Raw genomic sequence first — 14,068 nt, 5'->3', positions numbered from 1 at the left:
TGTGGCAAGCAGTGGAAAATTCCCGTTTTCACCACAAATCAGTAAGTAATTCGTGTGACTGCGTTCCTGTAAACACAAAAGCAACAGGTACACCTAATCTGATTGTTGTTAAATTTATTTTTAAGATTGGGAAGTGTAGATGACAATCATCGGGTTTGAAAACATCTCAGCCAGGTGAACCTTTACACCTGCGGATTTTGGACATAAGCCAGAAGCAGGATAACATTAATTGTAGCAATTTTTGTGGCAAGCAGTGGAAAATTTAATTCACATTGTCACCACAAATCACTAAGTAATTCATGTGACTTCATTCCTGTACACACAAATGCGACAGGTACACTTCATCTGATTTTTGTAAAACTGATTTTTAAGGTTTGGGAAGTGTAGATGACAATCATCTGGCTGAAAAAAAATCTCAGCCAGGTGAGCATTTACACCTGTGGGTTTTGGACATAAGCCAGAAGCAGGACAACATGGATTATAGCATTGTTTTTTGTTGCAAACAGTGAACATTTAATTCACATTTTCACCACAAATCAGTAAGTAATTCATGTGACCGCGGTCCTGTACACACAAAAGCAGTACGGACATTTTTCAATAAAGTTTTTTTGACAGTAGCTCCAACTTTTTAGCCGTGTTTGCTAGCTAATTAACAGCGCAGGTTAGCAAACAAACCTACCTTATTGAGGTGACGTTCAAAAGCGACGTACTGTCAAATGTCATGCGACAGCGGAGGACCTTAAAAGCCCGTTTTAAGGCAGCAGGAGCGGGTTAGACGACAGAAAAGAGGTATGTAAACGTCGTCCAGCGGACTGTCTTTGTCATGTCGGTGTTCTTCTGTGACTAAAACTGCTTCGTTGTTGTGACAGTTTGAGCTCTTCTTCGGGACTCCAACCGTCAGCACGCGGCGCTGTCCGGGTAAAGTAAACTGGCCGGAGCGTCTCTAAACGTCTCTGAAATTAACCTCCGAGAGAAACAACCGACGGCTACCTTTCATTTATGTCTCCTCCTCACTCACTTCACGTCTGTCGGCGGTGGAAACTGCCGATAAAAGCAGCTGGAAGTCTCACTTTCATCCGTGTGCCAGTGCTGCTGGTGTGAGGGCTCCATCTGCTGAACTCAGCCGGGTAAGGATGCTGTGTGTTCTGCTTCACAACTAGCATAAAAGTAAGTAGCTGCCCAGCCCTACACTATATCCAGGGGTTAAACTGTGCCCTTATCCAGTCAGTTTATCATCAAAAACCAGGCATTTGTATGTTACACGGACTATTCAATCACCAGACATTAGGTCTAGTTAAAACTGTACACAGTGTGTTCTTTGGATGTAGTCTGACTGAAGTAACGGTGGCTATTTCTGGGAAGAGATGCTGCCCCAGGCCTACAATTAAATATAAAGGTCATTTTTTAAAATGTCTACCACAAACTAAATTCCATCACCTTCAGCGTCAGGTATGGCAGATTCATCCTATTCCAGCAGCAAAATATTACAAAGGAGATACATTGCCAGACATGGACATTCTTTATTTTGGATAGAGGAATATTTTGTAAGGATTTAAGGGGAATGTTGAGTTTGAATGGACTTGAGTCCCAAAGAACAATACTGCAGCATCCTCAAACATATAGACTTGTGCCCACATTCACTGCAGTGACAGACCGTTCTATAAAATGCCGTTCGTCTCTCAATCCATGTGCTATACCCGCTTTATGCTGTGGGAAAGACAGGGGTTCAGCAATGTAAACTCACATCTATGGACAATTTAGAGTCAACAATTAACCAACAAATCCATGTGGACACTGACAGGAAATCAGAGCACCCCCACAAGCACAAGGAGAACATGCAAACTGCACCTATAAAGGCCCAAAGTAGACCTCCAGATTTGCACCCATTACATTTTAGCTGTGAGGCAACAGAGCTAACCTCTGCACTACCATGCTGCCTTTTTCATTTACATTTTTTTAAAATCATTAGTACTATTTTCATTTAATTTGTGATTCAGGAAACACTAACTCAACTACCATACATAAAAATAGACACATCTTTGCACTGATCCAACTACATCTACAGTGACTGAATATGATAAACAGTTTTGTTCATTACTAGGCCAACTGTCTGTTGCCCTACTTTATATTTACTTCGGTGTCTAGTTCAGTTCCAGACTTGCAGTAATGCCACGGCAGCAAATATTGCAGCATTTAAGCAGCAGAACGGAAAACTGTCTGTAATAATGCGCTTGACACGTCAGAGAAAACTTACTGTGATTCTCCATGTTAAATGATATTTGGATTTTTGTTGATAATTAAAGTGCATGTCTGACTCCTGTGATTTTGCTGGAATAATGCTGAGTATCACTGCTTTGTTCCCAGTGATTTTACCATAGAAACTGTTAGTCTATGCAGCAGTTTAGCAATTTACTGTACAGGAAAGGCTTTAGATGGGCTATGCAAGATCAAAAAGCTAAGTCAGGGGATTTAAGTTAATGAAGTTACTGTTGCTATGCCACCTGCATAAATTGCACACAGCTGCTTCCCATTTGGAGACAGTGTGGATTTGGTCTTGTGTGAAGCTGGCACAGTGCTGTTTGGATATCAGGAGATGCATCTTAGTTCTTTTAACCTTTAAATAAACCTACATTTAACCTAAATGTACCCCCTGAATAGTTTAATATATATATAGAACATATCCGTTTTGAATTATATGCCCAGACCATTTGGAAGTAAATACAATGCACAAATTGAAAAATATTACATTAGTCGTCAGTCTGGAGTTATGTGATGTCTGTAAATATTGTAGCTGGTCCAAGCAGAGCTGAGTCTGGCTGTGTACAAGCTATTGCAAGCCCCTCAATTTATGAAAATCTAAACATTCAACTTTGTGATTTTAAATTGATTTTAGATCACCTGAAGTGTTGCATGCTCTGCTGCCTTAAAAAACAAAACAAAAGAACTGCCTAACTCTTTCATTTTCTAAACATCAAGGTATATTGTGTTTTTCATAGCTCCAATCCAAAATGTACATTTTGGATGTTTTGTAACTGACAACATGAATATTTCATGAGCCTGTGCCTATGTTATTCATGAACTCTTAATTGTAGAGTGAATATTAGGCCCTTTTTTTACAGCAGATTTACAATTCCAGGAAAATCACAAGCATTACTAATAACATCAATAGTGTCTCCTTTCTATTCAAGCTTTCCTGGGAACAGCGAGTGTGACAGCAAGCTGTCATTGACTACACCAGAGTCCTAAAACTAAAGCAGCCACAGTAAATGGAATTTAACTATGATAATTTTATCAGTGACACTTCATCAATTTAGAGGCCTGTAGCTAATGTCATCAGTGGAAAGTAAACACACGTGTTTACTTCTGCCTCTAGAAACGCAGAAATACAGGCAGCACAAGAGGTAAAAGTAGACTGAAATACAATGCGATGAGTCACTTTGAATGACACAACTACAGACTCCTAGAAGAACAGCATACTGACAATGATCGAAGCAAAAGCAACCAAAGCACTAAAAAAAACGTAAGTACTTACATTAGCCTTAAAACTGTTAAATGTTTTTAGCTACACGTGGTGCTGTCAGTATTCCCACAAATTGAAAACAAATGACTTTGTAATCCTATTATGTAGATATGCTTGTAATATGACATTACATTGTTTACAAAATCAAGAAGACGCAAGCAAATAGCTGAAATATTTCTATAAAAGTAAAGAACTAATGGATGGGTGCCAAAAAATTTGCATGCTGATTACAGGGAGCAGCTTGATCCTAATGATCCTAATGTGCAGACAGTAAATGTGATTTATTTGGGTGGCTAAATTTACAGCAAATATGTCTTTAAGTAATGCAACATCTGGGTGTCTTTAGGACACTTTTATGGCATCAGACAGCATATTTAGAGGGAAGCGGGGAGCTCAGAACAGAAACAAACTGGCCAAAAATGTAAATATGGTCACCAAAATGACTTGGAATACACAGAGGCTTGTGTCAAACATACAGTATGTACAGGCTAAGGCAGGAAGGAATTGTGCATCATTCCTCACATCCACTTTATAGGGAATTTGATCTGCTTCATTCAGGAAGATGCTGCGAAGTCATTAGAACCTAAAAGAGCATGTAAATAGTCATTTATACTGTAAGTCCTAGCTTCATTTAATGTGTGATTTTCTGCAAACTTTACTGATTTGTGTTTTTTTGGGGGGATCTAACCAAAGTGTGGACCCAAAAGTATTACTTTTTGCTCCACTTCACTAGGCAACAAAGTCCCATTTGATTTCGCATGCTTATATGCAAATTTAGGCGCATGCGCTTCCAATAAATTTACAATTGATTTCCACAGTGTTTCACACTCTCACATGTCCACTGTCAAACTGAAGCTTCACTGTCTCTCACCCTGCTTGTGGCCAAATTCACTCTCTGCCAAATAAAAATCTTAATATCATTTGATCCATGAAGATAAACCAGTATCAGAGAGCACAACTAATAAAAGACACGGATGTTTTTAATTTCATGTGACTCAGGCTGCTCCTGGTCTTATGAAGGAGTCATTAGTTTTGCCATCGGTAAATTGTGTACCTAAGGGGAAAATTGTGTCCTGAGTTTTAACTCTGCAACACTCAGTCTAATTTCAACAACAGTATGTGTTTTCCCCTGTCCTCTTGGCAGGACATAACAGTCCATCCCCCAGTCACGGGGCTGACTGTGGCCTAAATTATTTGAAATACGTTCAAGCAAATTGAATTTCATAACATTCCATTTTGAAAAGCACATGCTTGAGTCAAAGCTTAGTCTTTGCAGATATAGAGTGCCCCAGTGCTACCAAAATTACATTTCCCTGAATTTAGCTCATTTAACAGTTATTTGAAATTTGCACACCTAATTACATATTTACATATTTACACAGGAAATTACTTTCATGAGCCATTATCAACACGCCATTATTGACATTAATCATTCATTTTGCATAAAGTTTAAGAACAATATCAAATATGATAAGGCTGCTTCGTAGTTTACATCAACTTTTAATCACAGGACTGTTAAAGTTGTCACTGACGTTTGTAACTCTGTTTTTGTGTCATCATCAGATGTCAGTAGACCTCTCCCCTCTTATCGTTCACCCTCACACTATGACTACGTTGTCTCTGCCGTCAGTGGGCAGTGCCACTACTGGCAGCATGTGAGTGTTTAGATTTGTGTGTGTGCATCATTAACTGGATCACAGAGAGGTCAGTTGCGTCAGTAAAAACATCCCCACCTTGCAGTAAAATGAGAATGAGTGAGATGCTGTGGAAAGTCATGTTAAAAATCCTATCAAAAGATTCTCATAGGGTCTTTATTATCTACAAAATCCCTGAGAGGAGTTTAAAGGCTGAAAGAACAGTGAAGAAGAGAAATGACACATATGGCACAGGACTCCAAGGTGGAGGTTTGTGGCCAGTGGGGCTCACTCCTCTTCCAGTCACAGGAAGCCGGTCGGAATGAGAGGAATGCAGTCAGGCAATACAGTGATGGAGGGAGCAGCAGTTGCAGGGCAGATTGCCAAAAGTATTTTAAAAAAAGAAAAGGTAAAGATAGGGAGTGTGAAACTGATTAGAGAGTAGAAAAGGTGAGGGTGTGAATAATTAAGATGCAGAATCAGACAAAAGCTAATATTGGCATTCCTCCAGAGTTGCACAGATACATTTGCATACCAAAAAGAAATGTCCAACAGCAGCTTTCTTGGTTGCTTTCCTATTGACAGTTGGATGTGGATAATGTGCGCGATATTGGAGGGGTCAGTGAGGGAAATGCCACAATACATTATTGGGACTTGTGGAATGTGTGGAGTTATCGGTCAGACAGATTTCCTGGTAACGGATGGAAGCTGGGGATCCACAAACAAGAATCTGTTTTTTTGCAATCTAGGGGGTCATCCTACCTTACAGACATGTATATGCTCACAGAGACATGCTCAGACTTGAAAACAGCACACAGACATGCAGCACACAATCTGGCTCTGGTGGTAGCTACCAGCTACAATGTGTTTTCTACTTTTCTCTTTCATTCTTATATTTATTTGGATGAAAAGTTGATTTCTGTTTTCTAACTACTTTGTCAGTAATTGACATCCTTTCATTTGTTGTCCCCTTAAATAACAGCCCCTCTATTACCAGACAGAAGTGCAACAGAAAAGAGTTGGCATCAATGCAGAAAATGCTGTTTACCAGTATTAATAACTGCCACAGTGCTGTAGAATTGTTGAAGGAATAGCAAACAAAAGGCACGTAAAGCTGCACTAATTAACATTCAATATGAAAAATGAATTGGCTATGTTTGATCTGAAAATAATTGCTTGTTCATCACTTGGCCCTGCAGTTTTTCAGCTCATTGTTATGGTTTTACAGCTCATTACTATTTCTGTTCAGTCTCACCACTATCATCAGCCTCTTTTTTTAGCTGCATCAAGCAGGTTTTTAGCACGAAAGCTCAACTGACCCACTGTACATGACCTTGATAGCAGCAAGAATCACACAGACAAATTAAGCTACTAGATTAGAGATTAGAGAGCGTTATTCTACTTTTGTACAATGAAACTGCACAGTCTAATGAAAATAGTAAAGCATCCAGCAGCTAAAGAGCCAGATAGCACAGTCCAACACAGTTGTTTTATAAGGTGATAATATGTAAGTGTTCTGTTTACAGCCTGCTCCAGGGCCTGAAAGTGGCAAAAAACAACAATTACAACAAAAGAGAGACACACACAGTTAATGATGCTTTAAATTGTTCACGTGGGATCCAGAAACAAGAAAGAAATTCAATCCACAAACGTTGCCTTGTGTTTTGGTAAAAAAACTGAGAGAAGAAAATTCCATCTAGTTTTTAAACGGTGGTTTTAGAGATGCATAGCTCTTTCAACCGCTTGAACTCTGTTTACTAAAAAACATAGCATGTGTTCAGGTAGGTCTCACTGAGCTCGAGCGAGCGGCTGTGTGGCAACTTTGAACCGAGAGGGTTCTGGAGTCTGCTCACACCGGTGGGTAGCCTCTAAAGCCGTTCCATTCCCAACAGCAAAGCAAAGTTAAAACCACAGAGGGGAGCGATAACACTTAGCGCTCGCCTAGTTTCTCTGGAAACTGAGTGCGATGCTGGAAAGTGTTGCTTTACAACGCCTTCACACTCCTACGTGAGCATGTGTGGAAAAAGTTCAAAACACGGTTTAACAACGTGTAAACCTTTGAAAGACGTTTTTGGTGTGGCCTTTAATGTATTTAAACATATTAAACTGAACAAACCTGCAAGGTGATGATTTTGCTGAAGCTACTGTGCTCACTCTGAAAAATTTTAATGATGTGTGATTGAATGTCCAATGACTGAATATAATAAAAGGAGAAATTAATTTGTGGAAATCGTCCTGTTATCCTAGATTGTTGCCTGTGCTACAATGGAAACAGACAAGAATGTAGGAAGCCAACACCTTACAGTCCCTGAAAATGGATTATATTTCCCGCTTTCAAGGCTTTCCCATTACGTTTAAGTAATTCCTAAAGCTGTCCAGTTTCGGTGAGCTGCTAATATACATCAGATTCTTGCAGTAAAAGTGCCCATCCACAAGGTGGTGATATTTAAGTAAATGACACTATCATGTGGTTATTAATTAAACACAAACAGCCTGTTTTGATATTAAAGATGAAATGGATGTTTCTTTTACATCAACCACTCGTGTGCTTCCTTATCACTTTACACTCACTTGACCTCAGTTAGCAGCCTCTCCTGTCATGAAGAACCCTCTTCCGACCAGTGCGGCCCTAATGAAAGGTGATCCGTTTTGGACACCTGCACTTCTGGCCCACTGCACAGCGAAGTTACTCTACTGTCTTTCAGCAGCTTTGGAAAATGTAATGGACCAGTGCAGATCCGAAAGTCATTTGGTAATTGAAAACAAAGATGCATTTAAGTTTTGATTGAACTGACAACCTGCAGAGAATAAAAAGCCCTCTCACTATAAATGGAGACTTTCAAAGACAAAGAATGAGCTTAGATCCTATACAGGAGACAAATAATTTGAAAATGAAACACACAACATTGCTAGCAGTCCGTCTGTGCCTTTAGGCGATGCGCATACAGAAAGATGTAGTCGGAAACTGAGAGAGGGAGAGTTACGTCCCAGAGGGCCACTTCTTGCTGCCTGTGGCCTCTTAACCTGCTGCCCCCTGACCCGTACAAAACAAACAAACCAGAAGTCTCAGGATTTATCACAATGACAAATATAAAATGTCAAATTCATCAAGTATTTGACTGCTCAGGATACTTTGTTTGAGCTTGTTTAAATTAAATATGGCTCAAATCTTAATATATTCTCAAAGGGCTGCAACCATCAATTATTTTCATTACTGATTAGTATACCAATAAATCCATTTATCACATGCTCTACAAAATACTACAGGCTCCTACAAGTCCCCAAGATAAAGCCTTTAAGTGTCTTGTCTAATCCAAATAATTTACAATCACAGTAGACAAACTTTTTCATAGTATTAAAACACTCAATTTGGATTTATCATCGGGTCAAGTCCAAACGACACCATGAATGTCATCATTATAACCCCATTATTTTTGGAGAGGACACAGAGCAATTATAGTCTGATTTATAGTCCAACAAACCACGTAGACTAGTCTCTAAAAATGGAGCGGAACGGAAGAGTAAAAATAGAGCAAAAGTTTAGTGTTTTGGGTGAGAGAGCAAGCAGAGGTTGAGGCCAGCATTTCATCCTATGCAGCAAGATTTATGTAGAGTGCACAAAAACAAGGAAGAGGGGGTGAGAAGCTAAACTTGTTATACAGCGGACTCTGCTAACTTTTTTTTACCTACTTTCTAATAATGCAGTTTCAAGCATGTGGCAGTGGGGATGTGATGTGCAGAACCAGTCGAGTTTTTTATAAAAAGACGCATCTGTGGGCAAAAAATGTAGGCATGCACAAGCAAGATTTGACACTTTTTCAATGTTCGCTCTTTTATTTGTTGTGTCCTTGCTTGAAAGAACAGTTTTTAAATCCAGTTCAACAGTCAGTGTTATTACAGCAACGTAATTAAACTCTCACTGTGAACTGAACCTCTTTCCAACCTTTCACTGTTTCTTTTTCTCTCATCTCTATCACTGTGCTTGTCTCCTTCATCGCAGAGAGGGACTGTTGTTTTGTGTCTCCGCTTTCTCTGCACTCTATTACTTTTCATGGACGGATGAGCTCTCCAGGGTGGGTGGTTCTGTTTCCAATTTTCTCCCCTTCCCCATCCTGAGAAACAACACTTCCAAAACCGAACAAATAAAACCAGAGAAAACGAAGTGCAATTATTTATCTCTCTTAGTCACCACAGTGTTCTTCTTGCACATTTTACGTCCCATGATTTTGAAGCATTTGATGTATGGTAGCTGCTACACTGAATCTAGAGGAAACCCAACTTTCTCACCGCTGAAGACAACAAAAACTGACCATTTCACAGGTGGAACAGTGAAGATGAAGCAAAGGAACAACTGGACTGATAAACTGCAATTTGAACAAAACTGTGTCCACATCTGCAAAGCTGCCACCAAATCTCCTTTCAGCACATAAAAGATCAACATACCTTCCTGGTAATAGACACTGAAGAAGACACTTTTCTTTTTGCACAGCTGTTAAGCATTCCTTCACAGATAGATACATTCAATGAAATGCGCAAAATCTTACCAGTTTTGGGTGCTGACATTCAGCGAGAGGTTCCACAGTGCTCCCACAGCAGTCCAGTCAATCACAGAAGCAGCAGTAGGGCCGACGGAGAGGCTCAGGGAGGAGATAGCTCCTTCTTTGACAGGGGAGTGGTGCTGCAGCGCTGGAGCCCGGCTGTGCACTGACAAAGGGAGTCACAGTCAAATGCTTGACACAACGAGCTGCCTCTGACTTTTCTGTCTTGCACTTCCTCTCATGTGAGCTCAACTATCTCGCTCTCATTTCTCTCTCTCGCTCGCTCGCTTAATCACTCCCCCTAATTCTTCTTTCAGAGAAGACACAGTTGCTCTGCCCTATCACCCCCCCAGTAACTTTTTGGCAGTGCTGCCCCTTCACCAGACGCTCTGGGAAGGCGGGGGTGAAAGAGAGAGAGGCTGGAGGTTGTGGAGATTGTGTGTGTGTGTGTGTGTGTGTGTGTGTGTGTGTGTGTGTGTGTGTGTGTGTGTGTGTGCGTGCGTGTGCGCGCGTGCGCGTGCGTGTTGTAGAGAAAGGGAACGAAAGAGCGACAGATTGTGTAGTCACTTGTGTCTGGCAGACAATAGCAGGAAGTGTTGCCTTAGGATGCACAAAGTACACAGGACCGAAAAACGAAAACTGCATCAAGCATGAACCGATAATGAAGTATCAAAAAACATCTTAAAGTGGGACAAATAATACTGAAGCAGCCATGGCACAGTTTTTGAAAATGTATTTTTATTGGTGTATTTTATTTGACAGTGAAACATAATTAACACAGATTTGTGCTGGGGAGTTTTGTGCTATGCGATGATAGCATAGTTTAAATGAAATGGAAAGTTTTAACATATCCATAAATTGTCTTTTTTTTGTTTCAGAATACCCACACAGCTCAGTAAGTTTAGCACATGGGTCCGTGTACGGATCTGGTAATTGGATTTTCCATTCTGAAACGGGTATTGAAAAACAAAAAACAAGTGGTTATTTGATTTTCGTTTTAAAATACAAAAATTAAAATTGAAATACAAGGCGTTTTTCCTTTTCATGATCAAAAAGGGATATACGATTTTTTTTAATGCTTTGATTTTCGTTTTATATTTAGAATAACAAAAAAGTAAAATCAGTAAGAGACAAACGAAAAAAGGTCCGCTTTTTCATTTTCTGAGACCGGAAGTGGTCATCAGCAAGTGTGGAGCCAAACAGAGTAGGTGCATAGACTGTACATACATTTTTTTTCGTGAGTTTTCATGGTCAAAATGAGAGATCAGGTGGCCGATCTTAAAATAAATCCATATTGATTTTTTTAATAGAGCGTTAAAGTTTTGCGAAGCCAGGGGGCGGGACTACTTGATTGACAGTCCGGTCTGGAATGATTGACAGGTCCTATGGAGGAGGCAACAGAGACTCTGCTCTCCTCGTTTGGATTAATTCCGATATAATAACTGTTGGTTTTTGGTTTTTATTTATCGGTGCAGCAGCAGAACATTTTCCACAGACAGTTTTCCTGCCCGTTGGCTTGTTTTAACCAGTTTTCTACCTTCAGCTAATTCTACCAGCAGACACTGAAAGGACTCTGATAGTTCAGTAAGTGTTTGTTTTCGTATCGGTGCCGCTTTTAATGCACTTTATATGCAGCTTTAGTGTCAGGTATAATGCGTGCCATGCACTCCAGATGTTGGTGGAGTTTGTTTCAGTGTGTGTTGACCACAGAAGAAAGTTAGCATAGTAAATATTAGCTTTAATGTTAGCGATGCTAACCGAGCTAGCTGCTCAGTCGTAGCCTGATTAAAGCCAACGTAGCATCAAGCTAATGTGTTGAGTTTCATGTAAACAGCTGAAGTGTGTTGTGATCCTGTAATGTGGTTCATTAAGTTCATAAAACTGTGGCTGGTTGACATTAATGTAACGTTCAGGAAACTTAAATGTGATTAAAACAGTAACGTTAATGTTCTAGTTTTCAGTAATCAACTTTAATTTGACACTAAAACAGACTGATAGTTTTAAATGACATCAGTTTCATTAATTTGTTGAAAATTGTCTCATTTGTTGTGATGTTGCTGCTGATTTATTAAAAGCAGATGATCCGTGTTGAAGATACATTTAGTTCTAGTATCAGAAGTACAAGAAGGAAAATAGTTCTACGTAAAAGATTTCAGGATTAAAAAAACTAAATGAGTCTTTATGCCTCAAACTTTATTTTACAATAATGAAATAATCACTGATAATAAAAACATAAATAGCAGAGAAAACCTGAGAGAATAATTTCCTGAAAAGTCTGTGAAGGAAAAGCAGCTTTTTATCCTGAAAGATCAGAATCAGCTCCAACATCTGCATCTGACAGCATCAAGTCAGCCAGAAAGAAAAGAAAAAACAAAATGACTTCTTTCTGATCACATCTGTTCTGCTGCTCACAGTCTGCTGCTGCTCACATTCTTCACATTTATAGTCCACTTTTAAAAGTTCAGCAGACAGGTCTCTGCTTTGGAGTGTGACGACGTCGTCAGTGATGTGGAGTGAAGTTTCCGTTTCACCCACAGCATGCTTTAGGGCAGCTGGGTTGGACTTGGTGTTTGAAATACTGACCGACAGCTCAGATTTAACTGTCTGTAGTTCTGTTTTGATGGGTATTAAACTTTCTTTCAAAGCCGACAGGAGCTGGGTCTTTAAAATAACTGCCGTCTCGTTACAGAGTGAAAGCGGCAGTTCCTCCTTAAGGTCAGAGATTGCAGCATCTGAGGGCCTCTTCAAAAGAAGACGTAGTTGATGAAGGCGTTCTGGAGCAGGACCAGAAAGACCACAACCAAGCAGCCTTGAGATCTTAGGCAGCATCTCCCTCGGGTGGGTGTCAACGGTGTTCACGGTCAGGTCTGTGGTAATCCCGTCAAAAAACAAAACAGAAAAAAAAAATCTAGATTATATATCAACATGTAACCAAAGCACTCTGTGTATAACGCCATAGTATAGGATGTAGTTCAGAAAATATCAAAGTATAGTATACTTTCCAAGAATAACATAGTATGGCCTGTAGTTCATAGTATAGCATGTTGGCAAAAAACCCAACTGATTATTATGTGGTTCAAAAAGTGCAAAATGATAGGATGTTGCCTAAAATTGTCGTGTCTGATATGTGGTTCAAAAAATGTCATAGTGCAGTATATTGTCAAAATAGTATGTTTTTCAAGAAAACATCAGAGTATATGTTGTCTAAAAAATGCCATACAATAATATTTCATTGCACAAGTAAAAGTATAGTAATTTTTAAAACTGTTCAAATTCTTATATGTTGCTAAATAACAAAAAAACAAACAAAAAAAAAAGGCAAAGTAATATGTCAATTTAAAAAGCCTATGGTATAGAGTGTCGCCCAACAAACGTCATAGTATAGCATGTCGCTCTAAAAATGTCATAATATAGCATGTCACCCAAAAAACGTCATAGTATAGCATGTCGTCCAAAAAACATCATGGTATAGCATGTCGCTGTAAAAACATAGAATATCCTTTGGTCCAAAAAACGTCATAGCATAGTATGTCATCCAAAAAACATCATGGTATAGCATGTCACTCTAAAAACATTATAGTATAGCATGTCGCTCTATAAACGTCATAGTATAGCATGTCACTCTAAAATTGTCATAGTATAGCATGTTACTCTAAAAACGTCATAGTATAGCCTTTGGTCTAAAAACTTCATAGTATAGCATGTCGCTTTAAAAACGTCACAGTATAGCTTTTGGTCCAACAAACGACATAGTATAGCATGTCGTTCAACAAAATATCAGAGTATAGCATATCACTCTAAAAATGTCATAGTATAGCCTTTGGTCTAAAAACGTCATAGTATAGCATGTCGCTCAAAAAACATCATTGTATAGCATGTTGCTCAAAAAATGTCATTGTATAGCCTTTGGTCCAAAAAACGTCACAGCATAGCATGTCGTCCAAAAAAACATCATAGTATAGCATGTCGTCCAAAAAACATCATAGTATAGCATGTCGTCCAAACAACATCATAGTATAGCATGTCTCTTTAAAATTGGCAAAGTATAGCATGTCGTCCAAAAAACGTCAGAGTATAGCCTTTGGTCTAAAAATGTCATAATATAGCCTTTGGTCTAAAAATGTCATACTATAGCCTTTGGTCTAAAAAGTCATAGCATAGCATGTCGCTCTAAAAACGTCATAGTATAGCGTGTCGCTCTCAAATCGTCATAGTTTAGCATGTCGCCCAAAAAACGGCATAGTATAGGATGTCGCTCCTGAAACGTCACAGTATAGCATGTCACTCTAAAAACGTCACAGTATAGCATGCCGCTCTAAAAACGTCATAGTATAGCCTTTGGTCCAAAAAACGTAATAGTATAGCATGTTGCTCTT

General features: G+C 39.2%; 1 protein-coding gene and 1 long non-coding RNA gene across 4 annotated transcripts in view; one reads left to right on the top strand and one right to left on the bottom strand.

Annotated features, from left to right (window-relative positions):
• Positions 1–10,016, bottom strand: part of LOC111563302 (histone deacetylase 7-like) — a 42,981-nt gene extending 32,965 nt beyond the window's left edge. Inside the window, exon 1 of one of the 3 annotated variants that reach the window (XM_035944465.2) lies at positions 9,699–10,016. In XM_035944465.2, the coding sequence (XP_035800358.2) occupies positions 9,699–9,717 (19 nt within the window). In that variant the 5' untranslated portion in view covers positions 9,718–10,016. Of the gene's footprint in view, positions 1–679; positions 986–9,698 lie in introns of those variants that run through there. The other 2 variants (XM_023262334.3, XM_023262335.3) reach the window with 2 other exon arrangements.
• Positions 478–14,068, top strand: part of LOC118469743 (uncharacterized) — a 21,507-nt gene continuing 7,916 nt past the window's right edge. Inside the window, exons 1-3 of the long non-coding RNA XR_008601703.1 lie at positions 478–789; positions 870–1,127; positions 12,382–12,530. This is a non-coding gene — a long non-coding RNA (uncharacterized LOC118469743). The remainder of the gene's footprint in view (positions 790–869; positions 1,128–12,381; positions 12,531–14,068) is intronic.

The sequence above is a fragment of the Amphiprion ocellaris genome, chromosome 5 (genome assembly GCF_022539595.1).
Source record: "Amphiprion ocellaris isolate individual 3 ecotype Okinawa chromosome 5, ASM2253959v1, whole genome shotgun sequence".
NCBI classification, from domain to species: Eukaryota; Metazoa; Chordata; class Actinopteri; family Pomacentridae; genus Amphiprion; species Amphiprion ocellaris.
Note: the sequence above shows the minus strand (reverse complement) of the source record. Positions and strands in the feature narration are given on the sequence as shown.